This window comes from Podarcis vaucheri, assembly GCF_965113315.1.
Source record: "Podarcis vaucheri genome assembly, chromosome: 9".
NCBI classification, from domain to species: Eukaryota; Metazoa; Chordata; class Lepidosauria; order Squamata; family Lacertidae; genus Podarcis; species Podarcis vaucheri.
Genome location: NC_138767.1, coordinates 5,527,547 through 5,545,839, shown reverse-complemented (window position 1 = coordinate 5,545,839; position 18,293 = coordinate 5,527,547). Strand labels below are relative to the sequence as shown.

General features: G+C 47.7%; 1 protein-coding gene across 1 annotated transcript in view; it reads right to left on the bottom strand.

Annotated features, from left to right (window-relative positions):
• DNAAF9 (dynein axonemal assembly factor 9) overlaps nucleotides 1-17,956 on the bottom strand; it is a 78,163-nt gene extending 60,207 nt beyond the window's left edge. The window contains exons 1-3 of the mRNA XM_082236330.1: nucleotides 17,798-17,956; nucleotides 10,311-10,390; nucleotides 390-509 (exon numbers count right to left, since the gene is read on the bottom strand). Of these exons, the coding sequence (XP_082092456.1) occupies nucleotides 390-509; nucleotides 10,311-10,390; nucleotides 17,798-17,892 (295 nt within the window). The 5' untranslated portion in view covers nucleotides 17,893-17,956. The remainder of the gene's footprint in view (nucleotides 1-389; nucleotides 510-10,310; nucleotides 10,391-17,797) is intronic.
• Nucleotides 17,957-18,293: the final 337 nt, after the last annotated feature.

Here is an 18,293-nt window from a genome sequence, read left to right as displayed (position 1 = left end):
AATGGATTCTGGTGTCTTGACAATTTTTTTTTTCTATTTTAAGGCCTGCCTGCGTTCAATTGTCTCCATTACATTTTAACCATTTTTAACCTATGTTGTCCAGAGAACTTCGGTTAAGGTGCAACACAGAAATGCCACAAATAAAAACAATTAACTAAATAAAATGGAATACCTGTGGGAGCCAAGTGGAAGAGGGTGGGTTGAAACAATGTCCACAAAGACGTTTTACGAAAGAATCAGGAGCACTAAACTGTCTAGCCTCTTCCTTGCATACAGTACACAAGGAGAGACTCAAAGGAGGCAATATCAACAGAAGTGAAAGAAAACCAGCCATATTTGGCCCCTTGAGTGATCATCTTAAAATAGCACACAGCACCACTTTCCCTTACCGTCAAGGACCTCTTCAGGAAACCCCGATCTTTCAAATTCATTGTTGCTCTGGTTGTACAAGCCAAAGAGAAGGTAGTTTGCCAGTTCCCGGCAGCCCTCATTGTATCGGCTGTCAATCCCTGCAGAAGGAAGCGTAAGGAATGCACAGTAAGGTCATAGGGAGGAAAGAACCAACAGTTCCGATTCCAAATCACAGAATAACCAACTAAAACTAGGGAAATGTTTGGAGTCCCTGCCTTCCTCCTAAGTCTCCTATGCTTTGGAAGCAGGCTGCAGCTTCCAACATACCCTGACCACTAAAACAAAGGAATACATGAGGGTGGTGATGGTGGGAATTAATTTTTGAAACTGCAATAGGTCCTGAAGAGCAGCAGGGGGAATCTCTAGCCCATGGGCCTATACAGTGGTACCTCTGGATGTGAACGGGATCCGTTCCGGAGCCCCGTTCGCATCCTGAAGCAAATGCAACCCGCATCTGCGTGTGCACGGGTCGTGATTTGCCGCTTCTGTGCATGCGCGTGATGTCATTTTGAGCGTCTGTGCATGCACAACTAAACCCAGAAGTAACGTGTTCCGTTACTTTCAGGTTGCCACGGAGCGCAACCTGAAAATGCTCAGCCCGAGGTATGACTATATAGGTCTGACACAGGTCCCAACTTGTGACATCAGGAGTGGTACGTGAATTGATGCAGCAACCAAGGAACCATTGGGAGCCTCAACTGAGCTCCTAATGGTTGCTTTGCAAAATCAGGGCTCCTTGTCAGCTAACAGCCACTGATGGGGAAGTCCCATGTGGAGCTGCTGTCTAGGAGTGTTCCCTATGAGGGACTCTTCTCCCAAACCGCTTGCTCCAAACAAACCATCAATTTGGATTCAATGTGCTTCCAATGAAATGGAGTGGCTCGCTCCACCCCTCGGCAGAATCTAAACCAGGCTTCCTCAACCTCGGCCCTCCAGGTGTTTTGAGACTACAATTCCCATCATCCCTGACCACTAGTCCTGGTAGCTAGGGATCATGGGAGTGGTAGTCCAAAAACATCTGGAGGGCCGAGGTTGAGGAAGCCTGATCTAAACTGCTTGTTCCATAGTGACTTTGAAGGCACGCTCCCAGAGTCAATCAGCTGATTGAATAAGGCGAGGCAAGCCGACAGTAAGCAATCCCTGAAATCAAGAGGGCAAGCCAAGGACCTACAAGAAGCTAGGAAACCAAGGTTCCCAGAAAGCCTAGTCATGAAGAACAGCTCTTGTGGTGGCATCAGGCCTTCAAATATCTATAACGCTTGCAGCAGCCACAAAATGCTCGTAACGGATGACAGTGAGCCAAAAGAGAGAATGAAGAGCAGCTGAAAGGGGACACTGGAAGAGAGATGCAGTCAGGTGCAAGCCGCTTGAAAAACAATGAGCAGAAAAGCCTTGTGGCACAATGCTACAGAAGCAATTTAAGGAGGCGGGCGGCACTTCATATTTATTTCCCCCACACTAAGCCACAAATCCAGCCCAGAGCTGCCCCTTTCAGAAAGGGATTGGCAACGCCGGTTGACCTCAGGCCACTACCCAGTTTGGAACAATTGTGCATCATTTTTCCCCCAAAATCCCTTTATGATACACTAAGCCGAAGAACAGCGAGTGCAGAGCTGGGAATTGGGACGGCAAGGTCAACCAGGGAGCACTGGAGGACAGTTTGGAAGGAGAGAGAGCTTCTGAGCAACAGATGGTGTCAGGAACAAATGAAGAGGAGGATAAAAGCATTTTTGAACGGTGCTGCCAAGGTCACGCCCCACCTTTCCTTGTGTGCGAATAATCTGTCCCCAAATCCAAAATACTTCAGCCTTTGCTTCAACATTTGCGATTGCCGTTTGAGGCACAGAACTGGTCCCCTGTGTGTTTGGATCTCTCTGCCTTCTTCAACGGTGGATCTAGTTCAAGTGGGGCTGTGTGCTTTTTTCACCCCAGGTCCATCAGTGGCTACTGGCCAAGATACCCAGGAGAGTGACGTCCATTTTCCCAGTCTCTCTTCCTCTCCTTTCTCCTGCTCCCCAGCCCTTAATTGCTAGATACGAGCCACTGAGGACAAAGGATGGCTGCTTCCATTGTGCTCTGTTTCTGAAGTTCCTCCCAATGTTTGGCTGGCGACCGACAGGTATCAGTAACTGGAGATCTGTGGGCAGCCTGCCCTGGGCTTCCACTCTCACGTGGATTAAGGCGACACAAAACCATTACCTATCTGGGTCATGTTGGGAATTGCCATACACAAATCCAGATCTGAGCTTCCTGCTTTCCAAACCAGGACTCCAAAGACTAGTTTTTGGAAATGCCTGACCCACGAGAAACAGAAGATAATACACTGGAAGCCAGAGAAGGTCAGAAGGCCAGGCTCAGTCCAGTCTTTATATCAAGGTTTGGCCAATATAGGATCCTCATAGTGCCCGTCAATTGCAGGGGCTGATATCTGATATGCTTCCACTCTGTTTCCCAACATACATGTCACGGATAGTTCATTAGCGTGGTGCTGATAACACCAAGGATGTAGGTTCAATCCCCATTTAGGACAGCTGCATATTCCTGCACTGCAGGGGGTTGGACTGAATGATCCTTAGGGTCTGTTCCAACTCTACAATTCTATGATTCTATGTATATCACACTCCACACAGCTGTGTCCATTAAGTCGTCTCTCAGATCAAATGCTACTGCATCCCAGCACATCCTCCCGTTTCCCATTGCTAGTGTTATCTGCATAATCCTCATGCTTTAAATATATGCTTTAAACAGAGCCTAGGGCTTGCTGATCAGAAGGTCAGTAGTTCGAATCCCTGCGACGGGGTGAGCTCCCGTTGTTCGGTCCCAGCTCCTGCCAACCTAGCAGTTCAAAAGCACGTCGAAGTGCAAGTAGATAAATAGGTACCACTCCGGCGGGAAAGTAAACGGCGTTTCCGTGCGCTGCTCTGGTTCACCAGAAGCGGCTTAGTCATGCTGGCCACATGACCCGGAAGCTGTCTGCGGACAAACACCGGCTCCCTCGGCCCATAGAGCAAGGTAAGAGCGTAACCCTAGTGTTGTGTGCGACTGGACCTAATGGTCAGGGGTACCTTTACCTTTACCTTACCCATCCCATCACTGACTGAATTCCCCAGACAGTGGGGAGAAGAGCAGGATGCTACAGACTGTCCAAACCACGGTGATGAGCAGCAGGGCACTGGGGGCGCTTCCCTAATCGCTCCACATCTGCTTCTGAAAATACCATTTCTCCTTAATTGATATGCTGCTGATTGAAGCTTCCTATTAAGCTAATCTGGTGACCTAATTCTTCCAACGCAAGATTTATGATTAAAACATGAGCCCATGAGAATTATGGAATAAATCCCTGAGTCACGGCAGGAGAGAGCTGACAGCTTTCCAAGAAATAACCTCCAGCTTTGCAGAAGGCAAATGTTAAGAGTAATCATCGCAAGGGGCTGGCCGTGCTGAGGGGGCAAGGTGAGAGCCAAAGGCTCGGGAGAAAGACCCCCAAGGGAATCTAGTCCCACTCGCAACATGCCACTTCAGGTTAATTTCAGATTTTTCTTTTAAATAATCAAACTTCATTTATATATATATATACTATACACACACACACACACACACACACACACTAGAGCATACAACAAATATTACATACACACACAAATACACACACACACACACAAAACAAAAAAGAAAAGCATCCTTCTTATAATAGAATCTCACACACATTTCAACTGCCAATAACATTTTGTTCTTTGCATTTTTCATTCATAGCTATCCTTTCTTGAACTCATGTTTCTATAACACAAAGCAGTCTACACCACCACCTAAAATACCTCTTTTCACACAAGCTTTTAACAGACTCCATTATTTGTTTCTTCTAGATAATTAACCCCATTCCTCAACGCCACTCACAATTTAATCAAGTTCAGTTGTTTCCATTTTTTCCTGATGATATCCTTGCCCTGTTGGTTTGCATGCAGCTTTCCCACATTTTGGCCCATAACAGCCCTGAGTGGTCATAACATGCAGAATCTGGATCTTATATGAAAAAAGGGACCAACTTTTTACAGAATTTGGTAAGCAGATGGGGGGGGGTGTTTAATGGTAGCTCTGGTGTGGTGGAAAGCTTCTCCCTATCCTTTCAAACATGCAGTTCCAAACCTCCTTTGATTTTATGCAAAAAAGAACCAAAAAACAACAACAAACCCCATGAATGGAAGAAATTTCCAATTGTGGCGTCACAAAACCAGAACATTAGGTTAATGACAACACAAAAGCAAAGGGGTACCAGGAGAAGGAGGGTGAGCCTGGAGAAAAGGGGGGGCATTTCACTCCACGGTTAGTTAGAGCTTCATTCTTTGTTTTTTGGGAGGGAGGTATCTTCACTTGCAGAAATGCACTGAACAACGTATGGGGAGGAAATAATGGATTCCAGCTACCAACAGCTTTAGGATGGTGGCCAAGGAAGTGACCCAACTGATTAGAAAGCCATCCATGCTTACAGAATATATTTACAGGAATTTCACCGCAGCTTTTGCCCAGATGTTAGTAACACCGAGGCAAAGAATACTTTATAAATCAGGTCTAAATCATTCAAAGAAGCCCATCAAACCACACAATGCCCTCCTGCATGGACACGCAGATACTGAAGGGAGGGGGGCACACACCATGCGTCAGCATCAAATATGGTGGCCTTGCCAATAGGTCTACTAGCCAGCCTACCTACACATATCTACACATATTGGTATCTGAAGAAGTGTGCATGCACTTGTTGTTGTTTAGTCGTTTAGTCATGTCCGACTCTTCATGACCCCCTGGACCAGAGCACGCCAGGCACTCCTGTCTTCCACTGCCTCTCGCAGTTTGGCCAAACTCATGCTAGTACCTTCGAGAACACTGTCCAACCATCTCATCCTCTGCCGTCCCCTTCTCCTTGTGCCCTCCATCTTTCCCAACATCAGGGTCTTTTCCAGGGAGTCTTCTCTTCTCATGAGGTGGCCAAAGTACTGGAGCCTCAGCTTCACAATCTGTCCTTCCAGTGAGCACTCAGGGCTGATTTCCTTCAGAATGGATAGGTTTGATCTTCTAGCAGTCCATGGGACTCTCAAGAGTCTCCTCCAGCACCATAATTCAAAAACATCCATTCTTCGGCAATCAGCCTTCTTTATGGTCCAGCTCTCACTTCAATACATCACTACAGGGAAAACCATAGCTTTCACTATACGGACCTTTGTCGGCAAGGTGATATCCCTGCTTTTTAAGATGCACCCAAAAGCTTATACCCCAGAACAAACTTAGTTGGTCTCCAAGGTGCTACTGGGAAGTTTTTTAATTTTTTTATTTATTTCATACATATATCTCAGTTAGCAAATCTGCACAGATATCTAAATAAGCAAATCTGCATCCCCCAAAAAGAGAGAGAGAGAGAGAGAGAGAGAGAGAGAAAGAGTCACCAGTTAGTGTAAGGCTTATATGCCCGGTCAGCTAGAGCAAATTATTTTGATTATGACTAGGGGAAATACCTCCAGAACATGTGGTTACCCAGGAGCCTAAAATCAGCGGTGGAACTGTGGGGGTCTCAAATTTCCATGGTGCCCTGTGTGACGCCAAAATTTGGTGCCCCCCCTCTCACTTTCCATTCTACATCATAGCTGCAGCGCTCCCGAGGCTCTGCACCCGGGGCGACTAAACCTGTCGCACTCCCTTAAATCCGCCTCTGCTACAATTCTTATACTGACCGCAATGCATTTAAAATGCATTTTCCAGCTTCGAGTTGAAACATTTCCCTAAGGCTGAGGACTGCAGCAGATCCTCCCCAATGAAACAAAAGAAAAGAATAGAAAAATGAAACCCAGCTTAAGAGGAGAGGAACAGAAGGGGGCAGAAATTCCCAGGCTTGGGTTGACATTCCCCCTCTTTCAGGAGAAGCTAGCTGGAAATGCAACAGGGGTGCATTTGGGGGAATGGCTCACAAAAGGGTTTCAGATGGGACCAAGCACAGAAAAATTTGATATGTCGTGCCGTAAGCATTTAATTAGCCCATCTAGCCTGTGCTACCCGAGAAAGGATGAATGCCGTCCAGGATCTGATCACAGTTAATATCTGGCGGCCTCTTTCGTGGCTGGAACCAGCTGCAGCTCTCACAACAGCCTGGCTTCCTGTGTCACTGTTCTGTCTCGGCTTTCACACGGGGTTACGCTGGGATACAACTCAAAGGCTGCCAGTAAATCCAGACTTATAAGCAGGGGCCAGACAAAAGCCCAGGGAGACCAGGGCAAGAAATCTAGGGCACTCAGGTGCCTCTCAGAGTTGCACAGGGCACGGAAGTTAGAATCTTTATATACAAGTTCGGAGGTTTTATATTCTGCTCATTCGTCGTGCCCCAGGCGTGGGCTTGACACCTGACGGGTTTCCCTACCTCCCGCCCATTTTTAATTTAGCCTCTGAAATCCACGAGCCGTAAAAAATATTAAGACCTATCACAATACAGTGGTACCTCTAGTTGCGGACTTAATCTATTTTGGGGTGCCGTTTGCACCCCAAAAAGTCTGCAACTAGAGCGCCTCTTCTACACATGTGTGCGGCGCAATCAAGCGCTTCTGCACATGCGCAAAGCACACAGATCGCTTCTGCGCATGCGCAAAGCATGCAGATCGCTTCTGCGCATGTGCGGGCGGCAAACCCAGAAGTAAACACTTCCAGGTTTGCCGTGTTTGTAAGCTGAAAGTCCGTAACAAGAGCAGAAAGCAACACGAGGTATGACTGTAATGCAGCAATAATTATAACATTCCCACGTATATACACGCCAAGCACTCTTTTTCTGCAATGTTGCCAGCCCAGCTCTGCGTTAATTTTATCATTGCAATTCATGCTGTACGTTCAGGAGGTTCTCCCCATCTTGATACTGCAGCAGCTCCACTTATTTTCGGGTCTTTGCCCCCAGAGATACAGCTGAGTGATTCCTAGCTAAGGCTCCCAAGTCCTGATACACCTCTATTAACTCCTGATCTAAGCAACATTTGCACCGTTCATAATATACAGATCTGCGGAGGCAAGCCTTGTAAATTAATTCTGGTCGGCTGTGCAACCTCCTTTCATCATGGAAGTACCTAAAAGCTACTCTGTAGTGCCAGGGGGCAATTCTAGAGATAACTCATATGGGGAAGGGAAGGGGCACAAGAGGTCATTGCTGGGGAAGAATGGATTTTATTATTTACAGCAGTTTTAGGCTGCTCTTCCGCTGAAAAGGCTCCCAGGCCAGCTGACAAAGATTAGTAAGTCAGCCACAGCCTTGACATGTATACTCTTAAAGACATGACACAAACGCAAAAGGGGTTTGGAGGGTGGAAGAAAAATGTGAATACAGGCACACCTTCTTATTTATTTGTTTAGAGCAGGGTTTCCCAAACCTGGGTCTCCAGCTGCTTTTGGACTACAATTCCCATCATCCCTCACCACTGGTCCTGCTAGCTAGGGATGATGGGAGTTGTAGTCCAAAAACAGCTGGAGACTCAAGTTTGGGAAACCCTGACTTAAGAGCATTTTTACCCTACTCTTCAGATGAAAAAAGACTTCCAGAGGTGCTAAGATACAAGTCAAGAAAAATAGCACACTTTTAAGGCTTAGCTGCAAAGCGCTTACAATGACCAGCTGGCATGAAACAGTTCAAAGAAGAGGAGGAATCAAAAGCTGCTGGTTTTGCAGTTGAGCTGACAGAGTGGTCCCACTTCCCTTCCTCTGCAGCCTGATGGAACGGCTACCGCCAGGTGGCAATTGATACAGGCAGCAACCTGACTGGCAGCTGGCTTCTCACTGCAGATGGTGGAGTGGCCCTGCTTGCCTTCTTCTCCTGTGCTGCCCATTAGCACTTTGCAAAATAATAATAATAATAATAAAAAAATTTATTTATACCCCGCCCTCCCCAGCCAAGGCCGGGCTCAGGGCGGTTAACAACCAGTAATAAAAACAAGTTGATTGGAATACAACTTTAAAAACTAGGTTAAATACAACATTAAAACATTAAAATGCAGTCCTCCTGGGTTGTCAGTTTTCTTCACAGCATTCAGCTATTTTTTACTAGAGTAATTATAGTTCAGTCTCCACAAAGCCTCTTGTCACATTCCTAGTGTCCTGCAAATGGCTTTAACTTCAGAGAGTTATCAAAGTTTGGGTTAAGCCACCTAAAAGCAACTTTCTGGTTAGGGTCCAGGCAAGTGCCCTTCTGCATGGCTTAGATTTCACCAAGAAATCCAGGGCCAGCTAGAAGTGGCACATCATGCAAACTGCAAAGTTTTCCCCCAAGGCATTCCTAAATTGAGCCTTAGCCTGCTTAATTGTGTTTAGCCGTTTCCCTTACCACAGAGATTTCTCCCTGACTCATGGATGGATAATGTAAAGTGCCCAGAATGTTTAACTACTCAGACAAAACCATGCATCTTTTTTTCTTCCAAGCTGCACCTCATTTAATCTTCCTCTTTCCAACCCATCTGCTAGCCAGTTCTTGGTGCATGTTCACAGTTAAACGCAACGCAAGTTCGCACATAAATTTTACAAACTTGAAACACAGAAGAAGACAGTGAAAAACAAGCCTTCTTCTAATGATACGTTTTGGAATGAGGACGGGGAGGGAGAAAGGAAGCAGGAAAGTGTCTCACATCTCAACTCACTCCACCGTCAGCCTTACTCACGACCGTCCAGGAAGCATGACCAGATTGCTTGAAAATTTTCCAGCACTGCCTCCATGTTTAGAGACAAATCTCTCAGTCCAGTCACATTATTCAGCCTCCAGTACTCAAGAGAGATTCACTCTTTTTTGTAGTACAGTCATACCTCGGGTTACATTCGCTTCAGGTTGCGTTTTTTTTGGTTATGGACTGCCAAAACTCAAAAGTACCGGAATGGATTACTTCCGGGTTTTGGCGGTCACGCATGCGCAGTAGCTTCAAATTGCAACCCGCATGTGCATAGAGGCGGGTTGTGAACGCTGCAGGTTGTGAACGTGCATCACGCTCACAACCCAAGCGTCCACTGTATCTGTCTTTCAACAACGAAGGCTGCTCCAGGTATGCAGACTGTAAGGCTTGTCTCACTCAAGTCTGTTGATTGTTCAGCATTCGAGCATTCTGCCCCCACACTTCATCCTGTGACCTGTCTTCCATGTCCCAACACCACTTCCCTGGCTCTGAGCCTTCCTCTTCTGAGGTTTCCCTAGCAGGCATGGCCACACTTGGCCCTTCAGATGTTTTGGGACTACAATTCCCATCATCCCTGACCACTGGTCCTGTTAGCTAGGGATGGTGGGAGTTCTAGTCCCAAAACATCTGGAGGGCCAAGTTTGGCCATGCCTGCAGGGGGTTCTCTGGCAGAAGCCGCCCACCATTCTTCATCATCTAGCAAGTCCCTGACACCTGACTTATTTTATCTGGAGCTCCGCTCTCCTTGAAGCAGCAAACACACTTCTTTCCATTTCCGCACACTGGTCTTTTGGGAAGAGCCCGTTTCAAGTCCAGGGATAAAAGGCCAGGCATCTCCCTACCTTACCTTCTCAATTAGAGATGACATGGATTGAACCCAGAGCCTTCCAATGCCCAGCATGTTCTCCATCATGGAGCCACAGCCCATCCTCAATGTTTGCCTTGTCTCTATGTGCTTCTTAGGAGACCACTAAATCCTTAAAAGCACATGGGTCCTTGGCATTAGCCAGAGATTTAAAACTGTGTGACCTCTTTGTTCCATTCATTTCTAAGGGGCTCTGCATTCAACTCATCAACACATTTCAGCTGCTATGGGCAAGTAACATTCCTCAAATGCTTGAGCCCTCTTTGAATATTTCTAGGATCCTGAAACACAACTTCTGGCTTTAGCTTGCACATTTCAATAATGCTGTCGGTGCGCTTGAATAAGTAGGGAGAACTTACCCAAAATGCACAGTATTCCATCTGGCTGGGATTTGCTGCTCTGCGTCAGGATGTTCTGAATTTGTCGAAGGCGGCTACAACTGTGAAGAAAAATGGGAGACGGTTAGAGGCGATGCTAAAAAAGGACTTCAATCTGTTGGGAGCCAAGGCTTGCAGAAAGAGATCTGTTTTCTGGCAAACCAGTACTGTACCAGGAGTTCTGAAACTGTCAGTATTCATATACACTTAGTGGAAGCAGGCCTTTGCTCTTTCCTCATCATTTTGCAAAAAGCTCTCTCTGTCTCCAGCTATCAGCCCACTCACTTTCCCTCTGTGATTTCTGCATCTTCACTTTAAAGCATTTCTACCAGTTGGGTGAACTTATCTTCCACCTTTTGTGCCTGCTGAAAACAAAAGTATTTTTCACTCAATTCAGGGCACTTGGCAAAGTAGGCGATAGATATCACGTGGGCAGCACAACTGCTACCAAAACACCATTTTGCCACCAGGAGGTCACCGACACATTTGTGCACTGGAACTCATGCTGAGCGTCCACTGCAAGCCAGGGTGTGCCTTGTGCTGGCCTGTGAGGTCCGGAGGATTGGCTTTCTCTTTGAGTACTTCCAGAAGGAGTTTCATTCCTAATCTGAATTGCAACACATTCCCTTTGATCATAAACACCAAGTAACCCTGTCAACAGACCAGTGCATGATTTTACTCTCAAGCCACACCAGGCTGGCCAAACAGGCAAGCCTTGACATGCAAAGAGTTGACCTTTGTTCTGAATGCAAAGAGCTAACGAACATAATGCAAGAGCAGCCCATAAAACTAGCAACAGAGAGTTATGGCTATCATCCACCTCTCACATTCATCAGACAAAGTTCAGAACTGCATGGGCATGTCCAACTGGACTTCCCCCCTTGCAAAGAGGGGGCCCTCCATGCTTGCCCCATTATTGATTTTTGAAAGACAATTTGTGATGTGAGAGACCAGAGTTATGGGAAAGTGTCAAAAGTAATTATTACTTCAACCATTTATATATTGCTGAATTGCGATCATCTCTACAGACAACCACAGTTAGCTGTGTGGTCCCCGGATGACAACCTTTATCTAACATTTGCAAAGCCTGATCATTTGATCAGCATGTATACAATTTGCTATTATTCAATTATCTACAAGGTGGGAAAAATAATGCTGTAATTCTGAGCAAACAGTGTTATATACAGGCTTAGAGGAAGGGGTTTTCCTGTGAACTTCCCTAACTGAAAAGTTCAGTCAGTCAGCTGGATGAGCTGCTGGCCTGGTGAAGGAGTCACTGACATGTTTCTTCCTGTTTATGCAGAAACAGCATCCTGCACACAAAAGAATTTGCTTGCAAAGTTGACAAGCCAAACAGCACAGTTGCAGCAAGGAGATCAGGCATAGGCAAAATTGGCCCTCCAGATGTTTTGGGACTAGAACTCCCATCATCCCTAGCTAACAGGACCAGTGGTCAGGGATGATCGGAATTGTAGTCTCAAAACATCTGGAGGGCAGAGTTTGCCTAGGCCTGCACTAGATCATGGGATGAAGGTGCATGCTCAATGTCTGATGGTGCAGGAGAAGATAGACTGCACATTATTATTATTTTTAAAAATGGGGTGGAGAGAAACAATAAGCAGGTGTGTAAGATTATGGATGGTGTGGGGGAAATGAATAGAAAGAAGTTTTTCTCCCTCTCATTTAGTACCGGAAGCTGGGATCAACCCATGAAGCTAAATGCTGGAAGAGTCAGGACAAACAGAAGTACTTCACATAACAAAGTTAGAATTCGCCACCACAAGCTGCGGTGGTTCCTTACTCCCCTTTTAAAGCTATATCGGGGGCCAAGTCATGTAGGATAAGGCTATTAGTTTATTGATGGCTTCACACTTCCCGCAACATCAGATGCTGCATGGCTGAGAATACTAGTTGCTGGGGTACAATGGGAGAGGGCTATTGCCTTCATGTTCTGCTTGAGGCCCTCCCCTTGGGGGGGGGGTTGTCTGGTCAGCTATTGTGACAACAGGACGCCGGACTAGGAAGGCCTTTGGTCTGATCCAGCATGTCTCTTATGCTCACTTGTTCCATGCTTTAAGTAAATGAGGAAAGTATTGCACAGATCTCTTAGCACTGGAGGTTAGTGGGGGAAAAACATTTCACCATCATTTCCTAGTCCTGTATTGTACAGTGGTACCTCTGGTTACGTACTTAATTCATTCCGAAGGTCCGTTCTTAACCTGAAACTGTTCTTAACCTGAAGCACCACTTTAGCTAATGGGGCCTCCAGCTGCTGCTGCGCCGCCGGAGCACGATTTCTGTTCTCATCCTGAAGCAAAGTTCTTAACCCGAGGTAATATTTCTGGGTTAGCGGAGTCTGTAACCTGAAGCGTATGTAACCTGAAGCGTCCAGAGTGAGTTCCTCCTCCAGGTCCGGAGGCAGCTGCGGGACCGGCATGCAGGGTATTTATATTTTTCAAAATATAGTCCGGCCCCCCACAAGGTCTGAAGGACAGTGGACCAGCCCCCTGCTGAAAAAGGTTGCTGATCCCTGACTTAAGCTACTTTCAGTACGTCTACTCTGAGTATGACTAACACCAAATACTGCCCTAACAAATTTATTGTGGCTGAAGTTTCTATGGAATAGAGTCCACTTCATCAGATACACTCAATGTTGTTTTCGCTTGGCAGAGATATATAACGAAAGGGTGGAGAGAGATGTTTTTGGAGATATCAACAGAGCCAGCCGGCAAGAAGCGTGTCTCACTTTCATCTCAAGTCTTTGTGCGGATAAAGTCAGCCAACAGGCTTTGCTACATTTGATACGGATGGCCACAGCGCTATCTAGACTGCCTGGGAAAAATAACACCACACCTATGGGTATACGAGGTCAAGTGAGCTAGCAACAGTTGTGGACTTATTTGCAAGGGTGTTTTACTAGGGCATACTAGGGGTGCAAAAGAATCTGGGGTGCTTCTTCCCCCAAAAAGCCATTCTGTAGCAAAGGGAAAGGCAGAAGATAGGGCAAGATCTACTACTGGATCACTGGGTGATTTGTAGTAGATCAGGGATTGAACCTGGAACCTTCTGCATACAAAGAAGATCCCCAGGCACTGAGCCATTCCCCGGGGGTAATTAGGAAATGATTTGTTTTTTAAAGTTTTTGCACCCAAATCCAGTTAGTAGATCTTGGGATGTCTAGTATTCACTGCAAGCCAAAAGTCTCCCTTCCCCTGCTGCAGCAGATATTGCAGTGAAAGACTCCTATAGTAAGGGGCTTCCACATAGCAGCTTCTATCTCTAAGATCAGATGCCAAGCTGGAGGAAAAGCAATCCTAGAAAAGAACAGGGAGAAGTATGGTGGTGGAACTGCCTAGGTCAATGGTGGGGTTGCAGCCTAGGAGACCATCAAAGAAGGAAAACCAAAGAGACATGAAAAGGGATATGTTTGACAAAGAGAATGAACATCCAAGATGCTCACAGAGTCAATTCAGCTCAGCATCGGAGCAAACCAACATATGGGTTGAGTGGAAGAGGTATGAGTTGACCATGGACTGAGCACAGACCCTTATCTTGCTATAGCTCCCATAAAGTCACTGGGTAAAGAGGTGGTCTGGGGAAAGAGAGCACACATTTGAACTTCAGCAGAGATCTGAACATGCTTCTCCCACCTCCAGGCCCAAGCTCAATGCTATATCCACCACTCCACTCCCAGCAGCAAAGAGAGCATGCAAAGAATGGGAGGGTATTTATTATAACTGGTTTACTGAGGCCTGGAAGATCTCATTAAGGAAAGGACGCCAGCCATGTAGACCAGGGTGGGCTTGCTAGAGAGACCCCCATATGCAGGAAGGAAGGAGACACGCCACTGTAACATTTTCCTGGGCTCCAAATGTCTTCACGGTTACTGTCATTTGAAGAGGGAATTTATAAATTTAAATAAGCTCTCATGCTTTATGGGAGCTGCGCATTCAGCGGTTTAACGGAATTTTATTTAAGGAACATGGAAAATGTTTCCCTTTCCCTTTTGACAGGCAGCCAGGACTTTTGGCTGTTTGCGTGCCAAACTCTAGCTCCAGCCCGCTCATTTTGAAGTGCTTGAAAGAGACACAAGAAATATCATCTTGTGACATTTCTCCAGTTGTAGCCTAGGAAGACAGGCACAGAGAAACACAGCCAGTCTTTGTGCAAACACTGTTATATTTGCTCATTTAGCAACCCAGGAAGTACATTTTCTGCAGTGAGGCAACTGCTTCTCTCTTAGCACCATTTGATTTGCAAAGTACCGTTAAGTTAAACAAGGAATGGGGGGTGGAATTGGAATGGAATGGAATGCCATTGCGATCTGGGAGGAGAATGTGAACAGATGACATTCTAAGGGGCGGGCAAATGTTGTAGGCTGCTCACTACTTACATCTGTTTCTCCAGAACAAATCCCCAAGGTAGCTCTGAAACAGCAGCTCCTTTCCCAAGGTCATTCGCTCTGCTAAGCTAATAGAGCTTCATTAGAAGCCATTTGCTTGCTTGCTTTTTTTTTTTAAAAAAAAGCTTAAATAATCAGAACTCAGAAGAAAAAAAATCAGAAGCCAAGTCTTGCATTCTTTCCAATTACTGAACAGGAATTATTTGGAGACGGGGCTTTTCTCACACGAACAACTGTAAAACACAGGCCTGCAGACGATTCCCCCCTCCTAGGCATCTCCCCCCCTACACACACACTTGTGACTAATTTAATTTGCCACCCCACAAGAAAGAGGAATTTAACCTTCACACAGGCAGCCATGTAAACATATTGCAAAGAGAAAGGCTGCTATTCTTTGTGCCTGTCTGGGAGGGCTTAAGAGGCATGCGCACACACACTTTTAAGAATTTGATCTCATCCTCGCTTTGTGGATTTGCTATGAAAGGAGAGGGGAGGCTGGGAACAAAAGAAAAGATGCTGGGAAATATTTTTGCACGTTCCAAGACTCCAAAGGGATATCTTACCAAAACGCCTTGGCTTTTATCTTAGCCTGCTTTAAAGGATGCATTGCCCTGCCTTTGCAGTGGTACAGGACCTCATCCAGCTCTCTGCAAGCGTATTTAAATGTCATTGTGTTCAATATTCCAGTTCATAATATTGTTGCCCAACATACTCAACGTTCATCCAAATGACAGAGGAGAAGCAGCAGCAGTTCCAAAGGACGGCTGCTTTCATTGCATGCTGTCCTTACAATCTCTCCCCTAAAGCATATCCTCTCTACATCCTTTCCCCCAAAGTAACCACTTCAAACATGCACCCGCCCAAACTGCCCCATCCTACAGTCCCATAACCACCACAAGCCACCTCCTTATTAGAGCCTCCACCAATCTGACCGTGTCCCAAACATTCTGAACCCACCACCACAGCTTTCTCCACCTCCCTCCATCAGCCTATCCTGCATGAAGAATGGGGAAATAATCCAAGAGACTACGTGTTCCCAAGTCTTATTTTCAGTCCCACAACAACATCAGCCATTTTCCATCACACTCTTTGACTCCCTTGAAGACTTCCGTCTTGAAACTGTACTGGACCCAAGGCATCCAGCCAAGACTCTTCTCTCCTCAACCCATGATTCTATGTTTTTTACCTGCTAGATTGATAACCAACTCGAAAAGGTGCCAGGAGAGCTCAAATGCATCCACAGGGCACTGCTTACTGGCCCAGACACTGCAACACTCGCACAACTCATCCTACTAGCTGCCTTCAGTAACTGGTATCTCAATGCACATTTATCTCCAACCTCTGTTATCAACCTAACTACTCCTCCACATAGGGGTTGGGCCCTGGGCAAACTCTTAGCCCTCTGAATACACTTTGGCGGGGGGTGGGGGTGGAAGAATAACTAGGAATTTGATCTACTACCATAAACTTGCCTGGAACCCAAATCAACAGGATCTGCTCCCAAGGGTATGCTCAGGTGAGATAGCAATGAGACTTTAATTTTTTTGAATTATTTGGTTCCTGAAAAAGGGTTCCACGAAACCAATGTGAGCCCTGACAGAGAAGGCCAAATGCAAACTGGTAAGCCAGCTCCCCAGTCTTGCATCCACACCCTTCCTGCCTCTGGGTGCCCCCTATGCTTCCTAAAGGTAAAGCATTAGGTCCAGTTGTGGCCGACTCTGGGGTTGTGGCGCTCATCTCACTTTATTGGCCGAGGGAGCTGGCGTACAGCTTCCAGGTCATGTGGCCAGCATGACTAAGCTGCTTCTGGCGAATCAGAGCAGCGCATGGAAACGCTGTTTACCTTCCTGCCGGAGCGGTACCTATTTATCTACTTGCACTTTGACGGGCTTTCAAACTGCTAGGTTGCCAGGAGCAGGGACCTAGCAACGGGAGCTCACCCCGTCGCGGGGATTCGAACCACTGACCTTCTGATCAGCAAGTCCTAGGCTCTGTGGTTTAAACCACAGCACCACCCATGTCCCTCTATGGTTCCTACCCCACACCAATTTCCTGTATTCTGTAAACATCTACAACAAAGCCCTTATGCTTCCTGGACCCACCACCCAATCCAGGCTCCTTACAACTGTCCCCCCACATATTCTGCGCTGAGATGACCCCACGTTGGCCATACCAACCTCCACCTAGACCCAACAGCCCCTCTCCTTCATTGACCCTCTGCATATTTCTGCAGCAAGGCAGACCCTCCAACAGAACCCACCTCAGCTCAACCCAAAGCTCATGTCCATCCCCTCACCATCTGCCTGCAGCCCTTCCCCACTCCCTGCCCTGCCTCCCTCAAGCAGCACCTACTGCCAGTGCCCCCTAACCCTTCCCAACCTCAGCTCTTGCCTGCACAACTCCCCTATTCCCAACCTCCCAGCAATCCCTGCCCTTATTGACACCCCTAGATATTCTGCACCAGAATGCATTCCGATTCTGCACCAAAGCACCCCTTCGCCAGGCACCCCTCACCCTACACCAAAGCAACCCTCCCTGAATATCTGCACCATGGCAGTCCCCACCCCTTACACCCCACACGACCCTAACCCTCTGACAGTTGTTCAGGAAGATGCGATTTTTTTTTGCAAGGCCACCTCCTTTGTTGCTTAAGGCCACATGTTCTGGCTTTGTTTCATTGGATTTTTGGTTTTGTGCGGTGGCAACCTGCCCTGGGACCTTACGGTGGAGAAGAAAATATATACATATATGTGCGTGTGTGTGTGTGTACATATGTGTGTGTGTGCATTCAAATGCATGTATAAAATAATGCATGCTCACTCCACCCCCACTTTTGCACAACCTTCTCCTCCACTCCCTCTAGACCCCACCCAGGGCAGCCCCACCCCACCCCCTGCTCCCCTCCCCTCCCCCCGCGTCCCCCTCCTCGTCTCCCCCCCGACCCCTCACTCCCACCCCTCCCCCTCTGTCCCCCACCCCTCTCATTTCCCCCTCTCCTCTCCTCAGACCCCACCCAGGGCAGCCCCCCTGTCACCTCCCCCCTCCCTCGCCCCCCACCCCTCCTCACCTGACGCTGGGCTGGGCCCCTCCTCGGGCCTTGGGGCGCCCCCTTCGGGCCGGGGGCAGCAGCAGGGGGTTCCGTGCCGAGGGGAGCAGCGCCATTGTCCTGTCAGCCCAGCACCCGCCGCCGCCTCCGCTTCGCCTTCCCTGCGGCACCGAGCGGCGGCGGAGGGGGGGGTAGGAGCGGGGAACGCACCAACTCCGCCTCAGCTGGAGGGAGAAAGAGGCGAGCCGTTGCTCTTCCGCCCCGCCCACGGCGCCCCCCGCCCGCCGGCTCTTCTCGCTGCGCCCCCCCCTCCTCGCTCGCTCGCAATGGTACGTCCCGACAGGGCCAGCTGTTCCATGGGAGGAGGAAGGAGGCGCGGAACGGCCCCGCCCCGCGGCAATCGTTGCCGGGCAACGCGCCGCCTAGCCCCGCCCCTGGCAACGCGCACTCTCCTTAACGCGGACGCGGAAGAAGGGCCTCCCCTTAGCAACGGCCCTCGTCGTCAGGATGTCGCCTT